At 40.0% G+C, this 26,136-nt stretch overlaps 1 protein-coding gene across 1 annotated transcript in view; it reads right to left on the bottom strand.

Moving 5' to 3' along the window:
- The window catches only part of LOC124721524 (muscle calcium channel subunit alpha-1-like), an 857,532-nt gene that overhangs the window by 126,610 nt on the left and 704,786 nt on the right, over positions 1–26,136 (bottom strand). The window contains exons 26-28 of the mRNA XM_047246542.1: positions 9,459–9,660; positions 2,524–2,793; positions 2,318–2,395 (exon numbers count right to left, since the gene is read on the bottom strand). Coding sequence (XP_047102498.1) covers positions 2,318–2,395; positions 2,524–2,793; positions 9,459–9,660 — 550 coding nt within the window. The remainder of the gene's footprint in view (positions 1–2,317; positions 2,396–2,523; positions 2,794–9,458; positions 9,661–26,136) is intronic.

Raw genomic sequence — 26,136 nt, 5'->3', positions numbered from 1 at the left:
TGTTCCTGATTGTATTAAAGTCCAGTAAACAAAGATTTTAAAGAATGTACTCATTCACCTAAAGATAAACATTTCATTGACTCAAGATATTTTGGTCATGTTCTTTTCTCAACAAAGGCAAATATCTCCTATTTCCAAGAGGAATTGACATGAGTATGGGCTTTCACAGCTGGAGACTATTTCAATAAAATTGTTCTGAGTGTGTAACTGCATCACAAAGAAGGATATCTGCAGCAGTAGTCAAAACATCAATAGTTGCATCACATCACGACATGGTCACACCCTCAGAAGAACTTTACTGAAAAGGAATGAACTTGGTCACCAAAGTATGCACTCCGTTACTCTTTCTCATACCACTCCACAACATGCTAATAATCTACAAACTGCAAATACCACTAGATAGTTACCACACTGTCAATAACATTAGTCCAAAAGGAAGTTTTATTTTGTAAAAAAGGGTCACATACGGGTAACAAACATAAAACATAGGCAAATCCAGATTCCAGATGTAGCATATTTCACATTTAAATAATTACTACTTTGGCCTTCTCCTTTAATAATTGTTAGACCATCTGGAGTTCCTCATGCCTCCCTCCTGCCTTTGACTGAAAATTTAAGAAACCTCCAAGTCTTTTACTGCTCACTGTAATCATAGTTAAATCACTGGTATCACATAATATTTTGTTTATTTAACATAACACCTACAGTATTTCTCACCCATGATTAAAGAAGGATTTTAGATTAATCCCATTTAAAAGAAATTATTGACACACATCAACTCACTTGTTGAATTAAAGTAACACAAAGATAGACAGCTTTGAATGTGAAATGGACAGTGACCAAATATTTCCATGCATTCAAAGCAAAATATAGTTTTGGTAACACCTCAATAGTGTCAGATACTTTTGGAGAAACACTACATCACTAATCAAGTGCAATTCTTCAGACAAAGTCCTGTAACATCCAGTTCTTTGATAGAATGAAGACTGTAAATGAGAAAATACAATTTTATAATTGTAAATACAGCTCTATTAAATTATGGTCTCTTAATTAAACTTTTCAGAAAATTTTCAAGGCACCTCAATATTAACTCTTCAAGTCATTTATGTTTTCTTAAGTTTTTCTTTAATTTCTCCCATTTCCTATCTTTGTATATTGAAGTCTCACTGCTTAAGCAAGCTCCACAGACAAAATATCAGTTATCCTTCATGACTGATACAGCAAGTTTTCAGACCAAATAACTAGAGATGAAGGTTAGGTATTAACATCCTGTCTGCAACACATCAGAGATGTAGCACGCCCTCTGATGGGGCCAGTATAATGAAAGAAATTGCTTGTAACCTTTTCAAAGAAATCATTCCATGATTTGCATTAAGCCCAAGTGGAACCATGGAGAAGTTAAATATTGATGCCTGGAGGAGGGTTTGAACCTTGCTCCTCCCAGATTTGACTCCACTGTTTCAACTACTATTTCATTTTGATTGCTGCCAAGAGGTAGCATGTTAACAGGTAACAATAAGTTTCTGATACATGCCTTGTAGAATTGTTTGAAGATATCAGACACATTATTTCTATTATATGACTTCTGCTGACAATTTATAGAGCAGTAAAAAGGACACCGCTTATTTTCATGGAGAAGGAGTACACCGATATGTATGTGTATTTAAATCCAGAGGGACTCCTAATATAAATTTCTAGAAACCTCAGATCAACTTTACAACAGTGGTAGAAAACAACTACAAAGTGTATAGAACATGTTCAAATTCCCGAAATGAAACACCAATAGTTCTCCTCTTCCTATCCAATATTAAAAAAGATTACAAAGCTATTAGAATCATGAGCTTATAACAGCTGCAGGTAACATTTCTTCTTTTCCAGGGTTTGACCTATATGAAGATCATAAGAGTACCTGCTCATTTGGACCAGCATTGTGTGTGGGGGGGATGGGAGCAGGCTATGATTTTGCTGCATGAGGTGTCTCTTGTCATAAATGTTGTAGAGGAAACTATGGAAAACTAGTGTCAACTCGGATGTAATGTATCCTTGGTCAACACACCAGTGGTATAATATTTTACAAACCATATCAAAAATAGAGATGACTAACATTTTGTTTGAGGAGTACTTAGGAGACTAATGGTGACAATCTCTCAGTTCAAGAATATGTATTGAAAACTGAAAATATATTTCTTTTCCAACATCTTCAATAAAAATTTCAGTAACTAATACCAGTATTTGTACAAAATGAGTGTTAGTGTTAAAAGTTACTTCCATAAAAACCAAAAACTCAGCATTCGCTATAACTTTTACTCACATTCACCTCATCATAGACGATGTCAATAAAGCTGCCTAGTACAATGATGAAGTCGAATACATTCCATGCATCTCCAAAGTAATTCTGAAAATTGAGAATACAGATCTTTTACTCATCTGAAGTGTATTGCAGCTACATTACAAAATATTTTACAACTGCTAGTTTTTGTTGCAAGCCAGTGTTGAGTATTAACAATACATTTTAAAGCTTACCTTGAATCTGAAGGCAGCTAGTTTGAACACAAATTCCATTGCAAAAACAGATGTGAAAAGCATGTTTAATATATTCAGAGCATTTGTATATGGTTCTGGTTGATTATGGAACTTCATTGCCAATGTAACTGTGTTCATCAGGATAAGTATAAAAATTGCATACTCAAAAGGCTGTGACGTGACAAACCACCAGACTTTATACTGAAGCCTATGTTTAGGAATGTACCTACGAACTGGTTTTGCCTTTAGAGCAAATTCAATACAATTACGCTGAAAAAAATGAAGAAAGAATAAGATGTCTGCCAAGTAACAAAAAAAGAAAACAAAATTTTGCATTTATACAGAAAAATACACTGTCAGAAAAAAATGCAACACTGAGGAGGACATGTAAGACATAAATGAAAGTTTCTACATCTGAAATTCTGTGCTAGTGGCATAAGAATAATCAGGTTTGCTTTAAATACATGCTGTAGTGATCATGAGCATTAGTTACCTTTGAGATTGGACGTCATGAGTTGATGGTAGTCAAGAATGCCTTTAAGGTGAGAAAGAAGCCATTATCAACACCTCAGTGAGTTTAAAGAAGGTCATGTAATAGGGCTACAAGAAGCTGGATGTTCCTTCTGTGATACTGCAGGAAGATTTGGCAGTAATGTAGCTGCTGTACATGATTGTTGGCAGTGGTGGTCACGAAAATGTATGGCCATAAGAAGACCAGGCTCTGGATGATCATGTGGCACTACCAAGTTGGACGGCAACCATATTCATTTTATGGCTCTGGTGCACCATACTCATCTGCAGCAGCAATTTGAGCAGCAGTTGGCACCACAGTGACACAGCAAACTGTTACAAATTGGTTACTTCAAGGACAGCTCCAAGTCAGGCATTCCACAGACACCAAACCACCACTTCAGTGGTGTCACGTGAGATTTCATTGGAGGGCAGGGTGGAGGCCTGTTGCACTTTCTGATGAAAGTGGTTTCTGCCTTGGTGCCAGTGACAGCTGTGTGTTGGTTACAAGGAGACCAGTCGAGGGCCTGCAAGCAACCTGTCTGCATGCTAGATACACTGGATCTACACCTGGAGTTATGGTCAGGGGAGCGATTTTGTACAACAGCAGGAACACTCTCGTGGTTCTCCCAGGCTGCCTGGCTACCAATTTGTCTGTCAATCTGGTGATTTGACCTATTGTGCTGTCATTCATGAACAGCATTCTATGGGGTGTTTTCCAACAGGATTATGCTTTCCAACACACCACTGTTGCAACCCAACATGCTCTACGGTGTGTCCACACGTGCCTTGTACTGCCTGATGACCATATCAGTCTCAAATGAAGCACATACTGGACACGATCAGATGATAAGTCCACTGTCATCAAAAAACAACATTAACCATCCCTCTATTGACTGACCAAGTGTTACAGACATGGAACTCCACCTCACAAACTGACATCTGGCACCTGTGCCATACAATGCATGCACATTTGCATGCTTCAATTCAACATCCTGATGGTTATACCTGTTATTATTATACCAGAATTCCTCATTTGTAATGGCTTATCTCACACCTACATCACCCTGTGATCTTGTTATGTTAATCACTTAATTATGTTACTTAGACAAACATATTCCCAAAATTTCCTTAGTCTACATTGATTATTTTTGATGTTGCATTTTTTTTCTGTCAGTGTATATTCTGAATTGAAGAATTATATTTAATGCCAGATTTTCACGTTTAACAGTAGGACTTATTGTGGTTAAGAAATAATACTATACTAACATATTGAATTTTATAGCCTTATCTCACATATTTAGCCATTCCTGCGTACCAAACACCTGAAAATGTAACAAATCATCATCAAACAGCCATATACAATGGAAATTCTATAAAGGTGAAGCTGTCCTCTGTCCAAATATTGGCTTGAATAATGTCTTGCTTTATTATGTATGGACAGATTGGAGGTGGTACACTCTTGTCTTTTTCTGACCATTGAAATGACTGACAGCCATTCATAACGGGACATACAGCTTACTGTAGACTCCAAACCACATTACATCTTGACATTTTTGATGTATAAAAATCATTGCCAGACACAAAAAAATCATACAGCTAGGCCGACAAGGCAGAAGTAATGGCAATCAAATGTCAACACTGCTGGCAAACAGTGGACAAAGTTGTGGTCGCTTGACCAGTGCACACGCCCATCTTGTCCAGACTGTTTCCAAAAGCATTTCCAGAATGACTGCCCAGACAGATAGGTACAGTGCAACAAATTCAATAAAGATGGACATCTTGCTTCCATACGTAGAACCACCTTATTTTGGTGATTCCATCGGTGGATCCAGTGGATATTAATGTGATCACAACTGATTCTCAACATGAAATGGTAGGCTCAAATAAATTGTTCATCCTGTTTGCAATTTGCAATAGAGGGATCCAATTACAGGTCAATACAGTAACATCAGCTTCCTTTCTGAACTTTCATACTTATCTACAGCTAGATGCACTGACACAAAAACCAACTGATCACCACATGGTGAGTTAAAACAAGCAGCAGATTCTGGTCAAAGGTCATTTTACTGTTGAGGCAGCTTACATGAATGTAGTACAGCAACTCATCTTTTTAGTGGTTAACTGCACAAACACAGAAAATATTTTTCTTAGATCCAGTTTCTGCTTTTGATTTCACCACTGATGATTTTGTGAACCTTGTCTGTGAACAAGCACCTTTTAAGAAGCTAGAAGACATTTGTAATGAGTGCCCTGATATTTTTTCAGAAGGCCTTAGAAAAGCAAGAAACTCCATAGTGTACATCGCATTAACAAAATCACCATGCTCTCATTTATTTCATGCATGGCCCGTATCTTTAGCACTGCATCATACAGTAAAAGATGAGCTGAACAGATTGACAAACCTCAGTGGAATTGAACCTATATCCTCACAACAAACTCACAGTCTGAATTCAACCCTTATCTGATTCCAAAGCCAGACAAACTCTTCACCATGATATCTAGTGGGCAATATTTTTCAAAAACTAGCCTGGCTGAGGCTTATTTGCAGATTCCTTTCAATGAAGAACCACGAAAAGATACTAGTCATCAACACACTGCATGGTCTTTATACATTTAAGCATGTTGTTTTTGGTATGGCCATGCCCCAGCTCTTTTTTTAATGGCTCCTTGAATAATTAACACTATTTTTGGATGTATCAATAATTTTGATGATACTATCATCACTGGGGCCATGATGGAGGAGTATTTACAGAACCTATGGCAACTACGTCACATTCAACAGCCTCCGGCCTAAAACATAGTCTTGACAAACCCAAATTCTTTCAACCACCAGTGGAATGGCATGGCTAGATCATATCTCATGACAGAATTCCGCCTATGAAGAAGTGTGTGGCAGTAATCACACCACTCCCACGCGCCTCAAATTTGAAGGATCTACAATCTTTCCTCTCACAAAAAAAAATAAAAAATCACTTACTCTAGTAAATTTATTCCTGGCACTCCAGAGTTTGCATACCCGCTGAACAATCTTAGGCAGAAAGGTATCCCATTTCCCTGGTCAACACATTCTGAATGGATGTTCCAGACCTTCAAACAGGCCTTATCCTCTGTGCCATGCCTGTCTTTTCTTCAGCTCAGTAAGTGGGGTGGTTGCCAATGGCTCTGAACAGGGATTGGGCACTGTATTAGTGCACCAAAATGCTGATGGCTCTAAACAACCAACTGCTTACATTTCAAAGACACTCAGAACAGCCCAGAAGAAGTATTCCTAGATTGAGAAGCAAGCAGACACGTTCATTCTTGCACTAAAGAAATGAATATTTTTCTCTACAGAGTCAAGTTAGACTTAATCACTGACCATAAGGCTCTGGTATCACTCTTTGGCCCTGGTACTAAGCTACCCAATTGAAAGGCCCACCGGCTCCAGCACTGAGCTACTTTTCACTGTACGTATACCTAAAAAATACATTTCTGAAGTGCTACTCAGCATGCAAATGCTGAAGCCCTGTCACACCTCTTGATGGACCCCAGTCTGATGTTCAATCAAGAAGAGGTCCTTTTCTTCTGTTTCAGTGATGAGGCCCAGCAAGCTGTGGATCATTTTCCCATCACTTGATCCCATATTGAAGGCACCACATGCACAGACACAACATTACAACAAGTACATCAATACATTCTGTGGGGATGGCCAGACTGCAGCCCCTGCCAGAAATCTAGCCTAATACAGCACTATTTTCACCTCCATCAGAGGCTCATCCTAGTGGATAACATTATTTTGTCAATAACGGACCAAAATTTCTACTAGTCATCATCATAGTATGCCTTTATTCTAATATCCTGCACCTACAACACAATGGACATCTGGGTGCACTTCGTACCAAGCTGCTCACCAGGCGTTATGTCTACTGGTCTGGCTCTGACAGGCAGATAGGCAGGTCAAGCACCTTATACAGAATTGTCACAAATGTACAGCAAGCAAGCAGTACCTCACCAGTCACTCTCTTCTGGCTGATGCCCTCATGGCTTTGGAAGAGAACTCCACTTGATTTTGCCAACCATTTTCTGTGTACAGCCCGTCTGATAGTCATCAATGCTTACTCCATGTTCCCTTGCATTATTAACAGCTATTCCTCCAGTGCAGATACCACTATTCAGGCACGTAACAAAGTTTTTGCCATAGAATGTCTTCCCTGAATGATTATACCAGATAATGGGCTGCAATTCTGTGTGCAGTTTTTTGAGGATTTCTGCCAGCAGAATGAGATTCAACTGATCAAGTCACCACTTCTGCAGTCTCCAACCAACAGAGAAGCAAGAGGCATACCCAAGCTTTCAAAACCCAAATGAAAAAATATATAAACGAATCACCCACAGACAATGCTTTAGCCCTTTTTCTAACATACAGAGCTACATGTATGAGGGAGAAGAGTATAGCAGAGCTGCATCGTGACCACCAGCCACATATGCCTCCTGAACCTCCTGCTGTCAGCTCCCATAATGTTGCCTGCCCCATGCTTCAGTCTGGACAAGGAAGTGTGCATGTGAGGTTTTGAATGCCAGGACAAGTGGGTTGATGCAGTACTCTGGTAGCAAGGGGGCTGATGTACACACGCCTTAAGACGTGGGAGCCAGGACGGTGACCTGACATTGAAACCAACTTCACCAGTGGCAGGTGATCAGCCACCACTGTTCCAGTTCACATTTCCAGAAGCTCTTCAAAGCAATGCTACATAAGATTCTTCTACACTCCTCTCACCATTTTTTTTCCACTCTTGATTAGGAGTCCTCCTTTCCTCCTTCCCTACAACCCTACATGACACCTCCAGCTGTGCACTCATCACTCTCATTTTCTAGGCCACCCACAGAAACTGGCCACCAGACCTTCCTGAGCAGCACCTCCACCAGGGATGCCTTCACCCACTTGAACCAGATGTGGACACGGCATGTCCTGCAGTGCCTCTGGCATCATCCTGCTCACTGTCACAACCCAGCAGCCACTGAAACACAAAATCCTGCCAGCCATACTCCCTCATGTGGACCAACCAGGAGCTGTTTAAGCCTGAATACCCTTTTGGTGCATCTTTGATGTTTCTCTTGGCCATGTAAAGCTGCTCATCACCCACATCAACGGGTAGGCCTGTGGTAACCAACTGGACTACCACACCTTTTGATGAGCCTTGCACCTCATCAGTGCCAGTGTCTTCTTGCCAGTCACATTATTTACAACCAGTCTGTTTTCTGCCTCTACAACCATGGGATGCCCTGGATCACACCTCCACTCCAGTGCCCAAGGGACTCTGCATGGCATGCCCCAAAAGCTTGCCAGTGCTCTTGCGGCACCCAGCTGCCAGAGAACCGGCACTGCTTCACAGGACATGAACCTGCCAACCATCATGCTTACACCAGTGCTCACCTAGTCCCACCATCACCAGGTTGCCATCTATTTATACTGATGTCACCAACTGCTCAAGCACTTCTTTGCTCACAGGGTACCCTCTACCTACTGCCTTTTCATATGAAACTAAATGACACCATCATTCTGGATTACTCTGTTGGTTTTGACTCTGGAACTGTTCGTTATGCCTATGAAAGTTTGTACTGTATTTGTGCTGTGAAATATACCTGTTGATGGCATGCTGCACATTTACTTATGTTGTGTGTCACAACAGTATCTGTTTAGAACATATAATGAAATGATGATGATGATGATGTTTGGTTTGTGGGGTGCTCAACTGTGCAGTGATTAGCACTCATACAATGTCCCAATTTTTACACAGTCCAATCTAGCCACTATGACAGCTGATGATGTTGATGATGATGATGATGATGATGATGATGATGATGATGATGAAATGATGAGGGCAACACAAACACCGAGTCCCCAGGTATAATGAAATGTGTGCTCCCTTGGGAGAAGAAAAGATTCATTTGACCTAGTCTTAGGTTGGTTTTTAAATTACAGCACTTGCTGACTTATTTCTCTTTCTCTCTCTCTCTCTCTCTCTCTCTCTCTCTCTCTCTCTCTCTCTCTCTCTCTCTCTCTCTCTCTCTCTTTCTCTTTTTCTCTCTTTCTTTCTCTTTCTCTCTCTATAAATTGTGTGTCTTCATTTGGTATAGTGATCTCAAACAATTCACCATGTATCACTGACACATTCTTTCAGAATCTGTAATCAAATTAACTACAACTGCAATTCTTTGAGGTCATTAGAGTCACTCTTAACAGAATCTGTTTATGGTGGAAGGAGACAGGAAAATAACAGTCAACTCTTACTCGTGATTATATGCATATATATATTTAGATAATTTGACTTCTTGTTAAGCATTTTGGCACATGTAGCATATTTCACAGTAATTTTGGTCTAAACATTCAACTTCAGTAATGCAAGTGTACTAAAGTGATTATTTTTTAAATCAAAAGTTACCTGGTTTTTATCCAGCTCACAGTTCTTGTATTCTTGTTCACCTTCATTTTGAAATGTAACAATAACAAAACCTACAAATATGTTCACCATAAAAAATGCAATAATGATGATGTATATGATGTAATATGCAGCAACAATTGGCCTGAAATTATAAATTGGACCATGATCTTCCTTATTTGAATCAATGGAGACGTAAAGCAATCTGAAAAATAAACAGAGAGAGAAGTCAGTGCAGAACGAAGTATTTAGCTAGCAGGTAACTACATATGCCAAGATACAGGAAGATACGCAGACACAAAATCTAAAACTTAGGCAATTATACCCAGTTAATAACTCACACACTGGTGTTGCTCAGAATGCTTGTAGCACTAGACAATGTTTGGCAGTTACAAGAGATAGGAATATGACACCCAAGAAGGATATATATTATGATGGTAAAAAAAGAACACCGAGTTGAAACATTAATGAGTTGCACTCAAATTACATCTGATGGTAATGATATAAGAAATCAAAAATAATTTCTAAGGTAGCCTTTTGTATCAATAGTTTTTTTTATATGTACAGGTCCACAGCCATTGTGAATTTGTCTGTATAGGCTGTTCTTTCACTTGGAACCACATTTAATAAAAATCAAGATACATTACAGTATATACCATGATATATTCCACCCATCAGTGTGAGGGAAGTAAAACATGATGCTACAATCCCAGATGTATAAACCATATGTAAAATCTAGAAGGTGCAATCCTTATGCAGTTTTGTCATTGTTCCAGCATACAACACATTAAATCTAACAGTGTAACTACTAAAATAAAGATATACATAGCATGGTCAGTGTCCTAAAATCAAATGGTAAGCATATCAGCAACTGTAACAGTGCAACTAAGGTAGTGTAACTGATGGGTGAATTTGTTATGAAAAAGTACCTAGATTACTTTCACTACATTTGGCAGTGAAACAAAAAAACAGTCTCCAAATTGGAAATGATATTCGCCGAGAGTTACTTTTGATATAAATTTAATGGCACATTAAGTACATGAATTGTTAGTTAACAGTGGTGTTTGTGGTCATATCTGTTATTAAGTGGAGCAGAATGCTCTGTTATGAATAGCTATTTGCTGTTATGATATCATGACTGTATCTGGTTGAAGATGATGGGTTTCATTTCTATATTTTAAGTTTAAAATAATTAAATGTCAATCATTCAAGCACTCAGTGGCTGCTGAATGAGCGCGCGTGCGCGCGATACACACACACACACACACACACACACACACACACACACACACACACACAGGATATCCCAAATCTTTAGAGTGAAAATAAAATACATGACTGTGTTTCCTAAGCTGAGAACTTGGAGGTAGGAACCGGAACCAATAGTTGGAAATAAATAGTTTTTCTTTTTTACAACAAACAATTTATGCCTTACAGGAAAAACTAAACCTTGTAACAACTGATTGAAGTGACAACTGACAGTTAACATGTATGCATTACAACATAATCCACTGACATAACAAAACACTGCTTTCAAACTCATTTGACCCAGTTTTTAGGATATGGATGTGATTGTGATATGTGAGTTTCCAAAAAGGGACATTTTTCCATGACTGAAGGATGGATACTGAGCTACATGGTATTGCCTACTAGTATTAGCACAGTTAAAATTCAGCTAGCCACAGCCTTCATTGAACAGTTGTTACCAAGTAAATATCTTTCACACACTAACTCATGGTACAAGTACAGCAACTCAGCATGATATGCCTCACAGATCTGCCTCTAAGCTCATTCTACAATGTGCAGGGCAGCTCTGTCACAATAGCTGTTAAGATGCACCAGAAAAGGGTATCATTCATAATTCCATATAACAGAGTTGATATTCTCCCAAAATTGATTAAAACCATTTATTTATTATCTTAGATAAATTTTAAGTTTGTAAGGTGGCAAAATAAATTAAAGTCAATTTCGCACTTACATAAGAGTTTAATACATCATAACGGGAAGTTGAATATGACACCAGACTTGCTTCGGCAGTAATGAGCAGATTTGCCTATACGTATGTAATGCAAAAGAGATGACACTCAATCGACAGTATTAACACACCGCTCCTATATAATGCATGTCAATGAGCAGAAGGTGAAACAAGCAGCGAGAGGAAACATTTTGTGTGGAAACGGGTGCAGGCAGAAGCAAAGGCTGCACTATGGGAGGCACCACGAAAAGCTCTTAGGGGGTGCCCCGCAGTGGGAATCAGTGACCAGACAGGTGACGCATACTGGAGAGCAAGTAAGAAGTCAACAGAAGTAGGACAGAAAGAAGCTTTAGAAAACTGCATTTTGGAAAACCAGTGATGCAGTTGATCATGTGAACAGCGAATGGTATATATGTGATGTAAGCATGTAACTTTTAGGCATCTGGAGCAGGCACAAAACGTTCAATTGGTGGAAACAAACAAGGAAGAAGTAAAGTGCTGAGATTTTGATGCAGTTCAATGGTAGGGCCTTGGTGATTGGCAGAGAATGTTTCCAGAAAATAAGAAGAATATTCCTATTGATAGAAAAAGTTGTGACCTGGAGAATGAAAGAAGCCAGGTGGGGAGACAGTTCGGCTACGCGAAAGACAAGAGTGATGTTTTCGGCGCTCTTCTCTGAACTGGTGGCATGTGCAGAATGGGGTGCATTCAGAAATCAAAAAGTATGTATCTGTGCTCAAAAATTAACTCCACTAATAAAATCAAAACTATATGGGCAGTGATACGAAATGAGACTGGTGCAAATTACCCCAACAAGACCCAAAATATTGCTCTTAACAATGAAGGAAAGTTAGTTCAAAATCAAGATATTGTAGCTAAAATCTTTAATGAGCACTTTTTAACTGTTGCTGAGAAAACAGCATGCAAAGGCTCTTCAAAAAGGCAATAAAAATTCTGAAAGAACTTTTCCCTAACTCTAAAGACATGATAGGTATGGCCCCCATAACTGTATAAGAAGTAAGAAAAAACCATAGTGTCTCTAAAAAGTAAAAATTCATTGGGTGTAGACAATATTTCCAACAAACTGCTAAAATCCAGCTGTAATCAACTCTCTAGAGTTCTAGCTCATATATTCAATTCCTCTCTAAATCAAGTATCTTCCCTGACAGAATGAAGTATGTTACTATGAAGCCCCTTTACAAAAAAAGGTGATCCCACAGATGCTTCCAACTATCGTCCTATCTCTCTTGTAACAGCATTTTCTAAAGTCTTTGAAAAATTAATATGTGTCAGATATGTCAATCACCTTGAAAAATTTGCACTAATTAGTAAACAACAATTTAGTTTCAGATCAGGTATATCTACAATCGAAGCAATTTATGCACTTACAAATAACGTTTAGAATTAGGTGTTAACAATCTACAAGTAGGAGAGGTAGAGTCTGACTGGGGAACAGTACATCATGGAGTTCCACAAGGGCCAGTCCTTGGTCCCCTCCTATTTATTATTATATTAATGACCAACCACTGTCATCAAATAGTGCTAGCAATATCACAATTTTTGCAGATGACACAAGTGTAGTGACAGCCAGCAAAACCTCCATTGACATAGAGTTAAATGCCAACTAAGCACTTGAAAATGTTCTGAACTGGTTCACGGCAAATTCTCTAGCAATAAACCTCAGTAAAACAAATTACATGCAGTTCCAATCCAGTTACATAAGCCCAGAAGAGATTAACATTGCACATGAGAGCCAACAGTTACAGAGCATTCAGTGAACAAAGTTCCTAGGTGTTCACATAGATAACCGGCTCACCTGGGAATTCCACATACAGTAAACACTAAAAAAGCTTAGCTCAGCAACATTTGCCATCCGAATGATCTCCAAAATTGGAGACATCAACGTATCAAAGTCTGCATATTTTGGATACTTTCATTCAGTGATGTGCTATGGAATAATTTTTGGGGCAACTCACCACTTTCAAAAAAATTTTTTGTGAGCTAGAAAAAAGTAGTCAGAATTATATGTAGTGTCCCTCCAAGAACCTCATGTCGAAATCTTTTTAAACAGTTAGGTATGTTAAGCACTACCTCACAATATCTCCTCTCACTCATGGCTTTCACTCTTCTCAGTTCCTCTGAATATGAAACAAATGAGGCATACCATCATTATAACACAAGACAGAAAGGTGATATTATAACACAAGACAGAAAGGTGATATGCATTGTGAATGGAAAAATCTCTCTCTGGTACAAAAAGGGGTGAAATACACAAGTACCAAAATCTATAACGTAATCCTGAGTAATATAAAGTGTCTAAAAGGAAATAAAAAGCTATTCAAAAAAAGCTAAAGGAATTCCTACTGGAAAAATGTTTCTACTCTTTAGATGAATTCTCCAACAGAGATAACTAATTTGAGTAGTAATTCAGATTATTTCCTTTGTCATTGTTATCTGTATTGTTTTTTATCACTATTGTATTTTTGTATTGTATTGTTTATTATCTTGATTATATTATTGTATTGTACCAGTTTTGAATTATTCATCTACCATGTGTAATCTACCAGTATGTATTGTATTGTATGATATCTATATGGCATCTGCTTTGACTCGTTCCACATCCATGCGTAATTACGCCATACTGGATCTATGGAATATGTATCTCAAATAAATAAAATAAATAAATAATGCTCTGTATGACACAGAGGAGAAATTAGAGTGAACACTGCATTCACTGTTGCTGACATTCAGCTAGATATTAGCTGTAGTGTCGTTCAGCTCCAACTGTGGAGAAACGAACCAGCCAGCTAGTTAATTGCCCTAGCAAGGACTGAGAGGGCATTTTAATATGCTCACTGCTCCAGCCATGTGCGTGCATATCGCCATATTCCAAGACTAGGAATGAGTACATATTTTCTTGCACAATGAGAAACATAGCGAGAGTTTCTGCTGGAAAAATCAGCAAAGGCCAATTAGTTTTTATAGGAATTTCAGAGGATGAGAGCAGCCATGCAGATGACAGCTCATCGCAGCTAAGGTAAATACCGCAAGCAGAGGCGTAAATGTGTTGCTCCACCAGCTTGCGTCCTCTGTAAACTTGAGTGACCTTGGGTAATATTTTGCTCAACTTGTCACAAAACTAACCATCCTCCATAGACTTGATTGTCATCCTAAATAGTACCGAAATTTAAACCGGAATTGGATGATTTATCGTGGTACTGCCCAACATCATGACATAGTCATAAGAAAAACTTTGTAAAGAAACTTCTAGTTAAAATTTACAATTGTTGTGTTTAGGATTATTTCACTTTCTGAGGATGAGATGTGTTTGTTTGACAACTGTCATAACATTGTCACATTGTAAACTGTGTAAATGAATGTATTTCTGTGATAAGATTGCAACATTAAACCAAAAATACTTACAGTTTACACAGTTGTTGTTCTGACCTCAAAACCTTACAGAATGGTGACCCTGCCAGGATGGCAATTGGTCTGCCTGGATGGCAATTACTCAAATTAGAAAGGGAAAGTAAAATTTTTTGAAAAAAATTTTTTTTTGTTCTTTTTATGATGAGATTATCCAATGTTTGTGTATTTATAGGTAGAGATCAGCATGTGGATAGTTTCACGAAATAGTAGTAGATTCTGTCTTAAAGACATGATGTAAAGGAGAAGGAAGTTGATTTTTGTGGACGAAAGGAAGTAAAGAAGTAGGAAGGAAATAAAGAATTAGGTAAGAAGGAGATAGTCATTTCTAATTTGTTCCATTGAGGGAGGTGAACAAGTAATTGAGATATTTTGGGGGAATATGTGAAGCATATATGATTTGTGGAAGGTACCACAAACTGATATTGAAATAAAGATATGAGGGAAATAAATATAAGAATTAGTTAGGAGGTAATAAGAGGAAAGAAAATTGAATTATTAAGCTAAGCAAGAAACATGTCATTTCGTGGAAGGAGGTAAACAGTAGGAAGTAAGATTAACCCAGAAAAGATTTCAATAAGGAAGAGTATGATGGGGAAAGGAAGGAACATAAAAATGTACTATCGAGAAAAAGGCGAAAGGGGTAAGTACAACTGAGAAAAAATTTTTTAAGCTTTCATACAATGCAATAGAACAGTAGAGAAGAGATGTATTGTATAATTATAAGTTCTGTTACAGATAATGCCAAAAAGAAGAGATTGCAGAGAAAAAGACGTGGGAGTTGGAGTCAAAGTGCGAAGTTTTCAAAAATTATATGAAATTCTTGTAGTCAGAATAATAAAATGAGGTGGTAGAAGGAATTCATTAACTTACTAACTGTCATCACCATCAATTTCACTCTTACTATCCATCATGATGAAGGTGGGAAAACCATGATGTATATATTATGAAAATCAAGTAGAATGGGAAGGAAAGAGAATAAATAAAAACAGTGATAAGAAAAACATTTTTATAGAGTAAATGATGACTTGTGTACAGTTTAGTAAGAAAATTATAATGTTTGTAAAGTTGTAGTGTAATTTAAGGGAGTAAAAGTTAGAATGAAATAGATAATGATATCATGTGAAACAGAGAATAGGTATATATGTATTTCTGAGAATGCCATGCTGCACAACGTGTCAGCCACTTACTGCTACGAGGACTGAAACCCACAATGTGTTTAGTTGATCTAGATGATATCATTGTCTTTTCCAGAATCATAGATGAGCATGTTACTAGGTTAAGAAATGTCTTGTCTAGACTAAGAAGTGCCAATTTAAATTTGAAAATAGAAAAATGTTCGGCCACCCTATGGAATCTCTCTTTGAGATCAATAAATTACCTCCAGGAATTGACCACACAGCTGTTAAGGGGTTAGCCTGCTGCCTTAAGGCCACTTAGAAGAAGGTACAAGGGAACAACCACAAAGCAACCAGAAAACAGGAGGAAAGAAGTAATAAAAATGCCATCCTCTCCTCTCCTCCCCCCTCCCCCCCCTCCCCATAAACCTGGTGATTTGGTTTTGCTAAAAAAAACCTAGTGTAAAGGAAGGAAGAGTGAAGAAACTTACCCCTGTATGATGGACCATATTCAATCATTCGGCTCACTTCCCCTGTTAATGCAGAATTACAACTGCTCGACCATAAAGTGATCATCCATTTTGATAGGCAAAAACCCTATTCAGGAACTATGCCTCTCTAATACCTTCTGAGACAAGCGCCGGACCTTCAGAAGGTTCTGCTCCCCCTGTGAAGCAGAGAAAATGGAAAGTCCCACCACCCCCAGCTCACCCTAGATAAGCTCTGAGATCTAAACACCCATATGCCCTTAGATCCAGGGACTAAACACTAAGGTACTGCTTCGTACTTAAGAGATTCCCAGTTATATCAACCAAAAGAAAAGGTAACAAGACTTAAGCAACCACGTTATTACTTTCCTTTGCAAATGAACATCCTACCCATACAATATGTATTTTACGCTCCCTTGCTATGGCAACTAAAATGCCGCCCTAGCCTCCCTCTCTGAAGAGATTATTGGAGCTTTACCTGCCCAACCTGTTCATCAATGCTGGCCTAGTCTAATTAATCCCTAGTTTAACCAGTATTTTATATATGTTATTTTTATTATGTTATTTATGTGTTATGACACACCTAGTGGTCGGACAGCAACTCTATTTTCAGTACCAATACAGTTAATTCTAAATAAGAATATTGTATGAAGAAGTGATTGCATTACGTCTCTACCTTTTTAATCTAAAGATTTTTTCCCCCAGAAATAGCAACCTGTTTCATTAAGTATCTTCCCATTTGAACACTGATACTGTGAAGTTGTAAACACGAGTGCTCCGCCTGTCAGAATCGGGTGGTCCTGTCAACCAGGAGTCACACGTGCAGTGGGCATAATGTGCGCAGCGGAGACACTTCAATCACCTGATGCTGCTGTTACCTCCCCTCCCTCTCCAACCCGCGTCATCCCTCTAGTCGTGCCAGCTGTCGCTGCCCGAGTCCCCCCCCCCCTTCCCCTCTCTCCATGCGCCGTCTGTGTGCCTGCCTGCTGTTTTTAAAGGGACTTTATGCAAAGTAGGATGTACTATCTTCACTATTGACCAATGAATAGCAACTTGACACATAAAGGTACCATCTTTCTATGTAACACCTCTTTCAAACATGATTTCTTCCATCCTCCCACATCAATACCCGGGTAACTTCAACCAGTTGAAAACCCACCCGTAAATTTATTTGCACACCTAAAGCCCTTAACATAACTGCTGACAAGACTATAGCTCCAAGGGGAGTTTGGAAGCAAGTGACCTCCAGCTGATGGAACGTGAAGTGGAAAAATATCGCAATAACGAAGCGCGCCGTTATGGGATGTCTTCGCATGCACCACCATTTAGTTTGGTGGCACTCCGCATTTCCGAGCCTCCTCCAAATTATAGTACTACCTTACCACCTTCTGTCTAGTCTGATGCATCTTAAGAATGGACTACATGCTCCTTTTCCAAAATTCGTAAATGGCTTCGCCATTACGTGCCTATCACAGCCTATTCAACCCATATATATAGATTCATTCAAGAAAGGAGTTAGAATACTATTTGCAACAATCACTAAATCCATTCTAATATTACTAATTTACGTGAACTGCATTTTGTAAATGGCAATTCAAATGCTCCAAGGAGTCATTCACTCAGAACATGCTGGAGCTTTTCTGCTATCTCAGCACTTGATGCGCTGCTCCACAATCTCAGTGTTAACTCAAAACCTGCCTCCATTGCAGCACGCCTGCTTGTGTCTCTCACTAGTTTTATAATGCTACCTGCTTCACCAAGTACTGAGTTTGATAAATTGTCCTACCACTCAGTATTAGGCACACTTTGTATGATTAGAGGTGTTGAGCAATGTCCGACCCACTATGCGTGCCAATTGCCAGCTGATTAATGATTTACACTCCATAACTTGTATTTTTTCTCCTCTTATGGTTTTATGTTAGGTTTAAGCATTTCATAATCATTATGCTGTGCAGCAAAGCCCTTGCCATACCCTATACATTATTTCATGCATGTATTTTTATAATTTATCCCATTTGTTTTGTGTAATATGCACCGGTATTTTATATTTATGATCACAGTATGTAAAGGCCTACCACAGTCCTAGATTTTAGATATGTTGCACTGCAACAACACTCCCATTACATAAGATCCCACTTCAATTGTGATGCACAACTTTATGAGTTAGCGATTCCGGAATCCTATTATGCGCCATGTTCATGCCCAGATACGGACTGGTATATTTAGAAGAAACTGAAGCGCCCAAGTTATCTAAGATACCCAACAGAGAAGAGTTGACTACACCCCTGAAGTTGAGAAGAAGTGCGCTACCCTCTCACTGAAGAGCGGTAAGTAAAATATATTTTGTGATAGGATAAAAGTAATCAAGTTTCACCCAAGTAAGTGAAGAATAGTATTTTGCACCCTATGTGTGTTTTCACATTTAAGAATTCTCCCAGACAGACACAAGTTTTGTTCTTGTTCACCCTACTTCTTACAAAGTAATTTGCTGATGAAGTAAGGATATTACAAGCGAGCACGGAAATTGGCACTGCTACCATTTGCGTACAGTGCTCTGCCATATGTTTAGGAAGTGAGAGACACCCAGTTGTTTATTCAAACAATCACACCAATGATGTAATAAGATTGGAGCACCTGCTGAAATAAGCACTAGGTTGGTGTTGATTAGCACCCATGATGTGACGTCATCACCCAAGTGCAGTAATGCGTTAGCTTGTAGGAAATATAGTCAGCAAAAGACTTCCACCCAAATGAATGAAAGTTTTTATTGTACAATGTCGCAGTAGTTCGCATCCCATTTTTCGTAGCTCACCCTGTTACTTCAGAGATTTTAGGGAATTTTGTACTAGTTAACCCCACGAAATGTAATCACCCTATGGAGACAGAGCACAGCGCCTTCCCCACCCATGTACTGAAACTGGGTTATTACCATTGCTCTGAATTGCTCCTCTATTCATTCCAGCCTCAACCATTACTTTGTACCTTCCTTCTCCAGGGCCATGTATCTTACACGCTGCGGTTAGCATCCACAGAGTGCCCAGCTGATCAGTTTATTCTTTCAGTTTTCACTTCCATAAATTGATCGCCTACCTATCTCTTTCATCTATGTGCCATTGACTCATCATGACGAGGCTCACCTTCATCTGCACCCTGGTCGGTAGCCAATGCTACTCAGACATATTGCCTCCCCCCAGATCGAGGGGGAAGAAAAAACCCTGTTACTAGTGGATATGTCACTGCTGAATCAATCTTATTCTGAAACCCATTACCTGAACTTGTTCCCAATTATACTTTAGCATGAGCACCCTCCCGGTTCACTGCTTGTGGGCTGCTCAGCATAAATGGCCAATATGTTGGGCTATTCTGGCATTGTGACCGCAGACAGATGTCCACGAATATACCCAGAAAAAACGCTGTGTTAACTGCAACATAATTTTCCCATTGATCAACCCATTTTCCTCTTAAACCACAACATCCCTTACTAAAGCTTCCAGTTCAGCAAATCACTAACGAAACCACTATATAATGCAAATTCCACCTATGCACCAATTGCGCATTGATTAATGCTACCCCACATTTTTGCACTCATGCTGATCAGGATGACTAGTAAGCCTCTTTTCAGCACGACCATAGCCCCCTCCTTCCCTCACTATCCTGTCACTACTAACTCATACCCCTGCAGTTCTCTGGAATCATCAGTTTAGATTGCCGAGTGGCATAGTGCCCACGAGTCTGTTAACCATCAACTTTTCACCCACCACTACAACCTCAGGTAATTACTTACTACTTTTTCACCCACTGTAGTACTTCCCTTTCATAACAATCTACCTGCTGGAGCTAACAAGATTAGTTCATTGCTATAGGCAACAATATTTCATACACCCTACCCCATCCAGTAACATCCACTGTCGTATGTATGAATACTTTCAAGCAACCGAGCCCTACCATGTGCTACTCTACAGTAGTGGTTTACTATTTAATAGCTTCCCCACCGAGGAGGTGTTTGCACATTTATCTTATGCCCAAAATGTGTGACTCCCTACTCTCATGTGGTATTTAGTAGAGCAACTGATGGTAATACCGTTACCTGACAATTGGCCATCTCTTCCCAATCACTCACATTCACAGCTGGTCCAATCTTTAACCGACCTGGTGAACAGAGAGTCAGGGCAGATTATGCTGGACCGTGCCACTGTGCATATCATGGATTGGCATCACAACCAGTATCTCACTCATATACTTATTCCCAGTTCTGTATGCACCCCTTTAATAATTACACTTATTGGTTTATCGCTATGGATAGCTTTTAGAAAAGGACTTTTGCACGACTTCGTTCCTCCCTCCTGCTGTCCCTGAACAGCAACCCCCTGGGGAATATTATGCTTAAGTTTTGAAATGGGGGCAAGAATGTTCCTTGTTGCCCCATGCTGTAGTAGTCCAGTAGAAAATAGTAGTGAGTAGAAAGGAATAGTAAATAAGTAAAATACCCCCAAAAGAAAAGACATGGCCCTCCTTTAGATGTAAGCAACAATATATGCATGTGAAGTGATTCAAAAGCATCAACCCCTTCCCCACTGGCCACTGCAGTCAGCGACCTTCACTGCTGCCAGTGCCAACAGCTGATCGCCGCACCTTGCGCTGCCACTTACAGTGCCACACACCACCGCCGCACCATCTGTCATTGTCCAAATTTTGTCATGCAAGATTTCATTACCACATTATTGTCCTTTTTTCAATGCAAACAAAAAAATCAAAATGTATTGTTAAAATTATGTAACACTGTCCTTCGCAGGAACCCCATAGTAGCTGTCAATTTATCCCCCCTCCTCCCCCCCCCCCCCCCAAAAAAAAATGCTTCACTCCTATGGAGGGGAGAAGGGTGTACAGTGTGGGTCATTACTGAATGAATTTGATAGAATAAAAATTTGATTTTTATTTTTTACTCGATGTTTGTCAGTGCCTTCTGCCTGGCGGCTAGTTGCAGCGTATCAGTCACGTTGCAAAAAACCGGACAGAAGCACTTTGAAACTCATGTGTTGAACCATCAGCAGCTAAACTCACATGTTGCTGATGAGGTAATGGTACCAAACTGCAAGTCTACACCTTGGCTGTCCAATAGGGAGGGTTGGAGGCAGTCACATGTGGGTTGAATCGTAGCCAGCTGCAGGGAGCGGACACGCCGTCTGCTCTCTTCTGCTGGCAGCTTCTGACCTGAACAGACACTCTCTCCTCTCCTGCGCTCTTGGGTGGCAACCCATTTAGTTTTGGCCTGTCTTTCTTTACTACATTAAACAACAATGCTCTTATGAAAATGAGTAACTCCTCCACCACAATGGGTGCCTACTGCTTTCCCTTCGTCGCCAAACCTGACACATTACCATAACTTTTAGACGTCTGGAGTGGGCACAAAACATCCGGTTGGTGGAAACAAACTAGGAAGGAGTAAAGTGCCAAGATTTCGATGCAGTTCAGTGGTAGGGCCCTTGTGATTGGCAGAGAGTGTTTCCACAAAATAAGAAGAATGCTCCTACTGGTCGAAAAAAGCTGTGACCTGGAGAATGAAAGAATCCAGGTGGGGAGACAGTTCGGCTATGAGAAAGATGAGCAACATTTTCAGGGACTCTTCTCTGAACTGGTGTCAAGCACAGAATGGGGTGCATAATGGTCTGTATGATGCGGAGAAGAAATTTGAGTGAACAGTGCATTCACTGTGGCTGACATTCAGCTAGGTATTAGCTGCAGCATCAATCAGCTCCCACTGTGGGGAAACGAACCGCCCAGTTAGTTAATTGTCCTTGCGAGGACTGAGAGGGCATTTTAATATGAACACTGCTCCAGCCGTGTATGTGCATGTCGCCATATTCCAAGACTAGGGATGAGTACATGTTTTCTCACATAACGAGAAACATAGGGAGAGTTTCTGCTGGAAAAATCAGCAAAGGCTTAATTAGTTTTTATAGGAATTTCAGAGGATGAGAGCAGCCATGCAGATGACAGCTGATCACAGCTAAGGTAAATACCACAAGCAGAGGCATAAACTTGTTGGTTCACCAGCTTGTGTCCACTGTAAACTCGAGCAACCTTGGGTAAACTTTTGCTCAACTTGTCACAAAACTAACCATCCTCTGCAGACTTGACTGTCAACCTAAATAGTACCAAACTTTGACCTGGAATCAGAAGATTTATTGTAGCACTGGCCAACATCGTGACATAGTTGTAAGAATAATTTTGTAAAGAAACTTCTAGTTAAAATTTACCATTGTTGTGTTTAGGATTATTTCACTTTCTGAGGATGAGATGCATTCGTTTGACAACTGTCATAACATTGTCACATTGCAAACTGTGTAAATGCATGTATTTCTGTGATAAGATTGCAACATTAAGCCAAAAATATTTACAGCTTACACAGCTGTTGTTCTGACCCCAAAACCTTATATGTTACAGTTTCTTGAAGTACAGTACTTCACTCCTGCAATCAGACACTTACTAAACATGAATAAAACTGCTTAAAACAGTCTCAAAATCACTACCAAGGTTCTTGGGTGTTCTGCCAGATGCAATCATCACAGGTCCATGGTATTTCAGTGTACAACTGTGCAGCCATTATCAGGTGGTACTGATGGAATGATGGGTCTGCAGTGTGCTCCTGGTATATACAGGGTATTACAAAAAGGTATGCCCAAACTTTCAGGAAACATTCTTCACACACAAATAAAGAAAAGATGTTATGTGGACATGTGTCTGGAAATGCTTAATTTCCATGTTAGAGCTCATTTTAGTTTCGTCAGTATGTACTGTACTTCCTCGATTCACCACCAGTTGGCCCAATTGAAGGAAGGTAATGTTGGCTTCGGTGCTTGTGTTGACATGCGCCTCATTGCTCTACAGTACTAGCATCAAGCACATCAGTACGTAGCATCAACAGGTTAGTGTTCATCACGAACGTGGTTTTGCAGTCAGTGCAATGTTTACTAATGTGGAGTTGACAGATGTCCATTTGATGTATGGATTAGCACGGGGCAATAGCCATGGTGCGGTACATTTGTATCGAGACAGATTTCCAGAACGAAGGTGTCCCGACAGGAAGACGTTCGAAGCAATTGATCAGTGTCTTAGGGAGCACGGAACATTCCAGCCGATGACTTGAGACTGGGGAAGACCTAGAACGATGAGGACACCTGCAATGGACGAGGCAATTCTTCGTGCAGTTGACGATAACTCTAATGTCAGTGTCAGAGAAGTTGCTGCTGTACAAGGTAACGTTGACCATGTCACTGTATGGAGAGTGCTACGGGATAACCATGTACAGCGTGTGCAGGCACTATCAGCAGCTGACTGGCCTCCACGGGTACACTTCTGCGAATGGTTCATCCAACAATGTGTCAATCCTCATTTCAGTGCAAATGTTCTCTTTACGGATGAGGCTTCATTCCAACGTGATCAAATTGTAAATTTTCACAATCAACATGTACGGGCTGATGAGAATCCACACACAATTGTGCAATCATGTCATCAACACAGATTTTCTGTGAATGTTTGGGCAGGCATTGTTAGTGATGTCTTGATTGGGCCCCATGTTCTTCCACCTACGCTCAATGGAGCATGTTATCATGATTTCATACAGGATACTCTACCTGTGCTGCTAGAAAATGTGCCTTTACAAGTGCGACACAACATGTGGTTCATGCACGATGGAGCTCCTGCTTATTTCAGTCGAAGTGTTCGTACGCTTCCCAACAACAGATTCGGTTAACGATGGACTGGTAGAGGCGGACCAATTCCATGGCCTCCACACTCTCCTAACCTCAACCCTCTTGACTTTCATTTATGGGGGCATTTGAAAGCTCTTGTCTACGCAACCTCGGTACCAAATGTAGAGACTCTTTGTGCTCGTATTGTGGACGGCTGTGATACAATCAGCCATTCTCTAGGGCTGCATCAGCGCATCAGGGATTCCATGCGACGGAGGGTGGATGCATGTATCCTCACTAATGGAGGACATTTTGAACATTTCCCATAACAAAGTGTTTGAAGTCACGCTGGTACATTCTGTTGCTGTGTGTTTCCATTCCATGATTAATGTGATTTGAAGAGAAGTAATAAAATGAGCTCTAACATGGAAAGTAAGTGTTTCTGGACACATGTCCACATAACATATTTTCTTTCTTTGTGTGTGAGGAATGTTTCCTGAAAGTTTGGCTGTGCCTTTTTGTAACACCCTGTATATCTGCAGGTCCAGAGTTCCACCCTCACAGATTCTGCACCTTGCTCAGTGTTGGAGGGATGTGTGGCTGCAGTGGTGGGAGGCAGAGCTTCAGTTGTCTGCCAGCTGCCAGCCATGTCACATCTCACATGCGGATGTTACGATTTTCTTTGATTGAGATAAGTACTGACTCTCATTCCTTTCTTAGTTGGAAACATGTGTCCCTGTTTATTTACTTATCTTTCACATGTATTTCAATACCTTCTTTAAAAACTGAATCTCAAAATTTGTTTGTGTTGGCCAAGACTTTTGTTTGCTGATAATTCATTGAATGTCCATTCTCAATGTAGGGTTCTGCTATTGCGGACTTGCTGGGCTGCAGTAAGAAGATGTGGTGCTCGTGTTCTTTGCACCAGTCTTCAATTGTGCGGGTTGTTTGACCAATATAGGTTTTCCCACATTCACATGGGATGTGGTATATCCCTGCATTTTAGAGATGCATGTCATTTTTTGACTGACCCTAATAGGCCTCATATTTTGGCTGGAGAGCAGAACACCAGTGCTATTTTGTGTTTAAACAGTAGTCTGCCAATTTTGGGGGATACACTGCCAGCAAACAGCATGAGACTGCTCTAAAAAAAACGGGGATGTAGCAAGCCACATGTGAATGTGGGAAAACCTATATTTCTCAAACAATCTGCAGTATTGAAGATCACTGCAATGAACACGAGCACCACACCCACTTACTGCAGCCTGTCAGGTCGGCAATAGCAGAACACTGCATTGAGAACAGACATTAACTGAATTATCAGCAGACAAAAATCTTGGCCAACACAAACAACTTTTGGGACTCTATTTTTCAAGAAGCCATTGAAATACATGAGACGCACAACTTAATACACACGAACACAGGTTTCGCAATTAAATAAGGCATGAGAGCCAGTACTTAGCTCAATCAAAGGAAACCAAAACATCCACATGCAAGATACGATGGGGATGGAGGCCGGCACACAGCTGACAACAGCCGCACGGGGCTGAAATGTTGTCCATTCTACTGTAGCACTGTATGCAACACCTGGATACTTGCAACAGCACCAGGCTGCTGGTGCACTATGCTTCAAATAGTCCGCCAATGGCAGCTGCACTTGCTGGCCACCAGAGGCCACCTGTGGTGTGTCACAAGACTAGTGTGTATGGAATGACATCTGTCATGCTGCCTGCTGGAGTCCTCGTCTATATGAAGAGGGCACACCCGGTGCTCCCCCTCACTCTGTGTTCTACTGCAAATTGTACTGTTTCTATGTTTGTTGTTTACTTGAATATGGATAAATAAACTTTTGTTCTTAGTGGCCACACTATCAGTTGTGTCTAACATTATGACACATTTTGCAGTGAGAGTGGTGATCACTTCTGTGTGCTCAGTCTGTTTGTTTGTTCTACCAGTTCTCTTGTCCATGGAGGTAATGCTCAC

Source organism: Schistocerca piceifrons, chromosome X (genome assembly GCF_021461385.2).
Source record: "Schistocerca piceifrons isolate TAMUIC-IGC-003096 chromosome X, iqSchPice1.1, whole genome shotgun sequence".
NCBI lineage: Eukaryota > Metazoa > Arthropoda > Insecta > Orthoptera > Acrididae > Schistocerca > Schistocerca piceifrons.
Note: the sequence above shows the minus strand (reverse complement) of the source record. Positions and strands in the feature narration are given on the sequence as shown.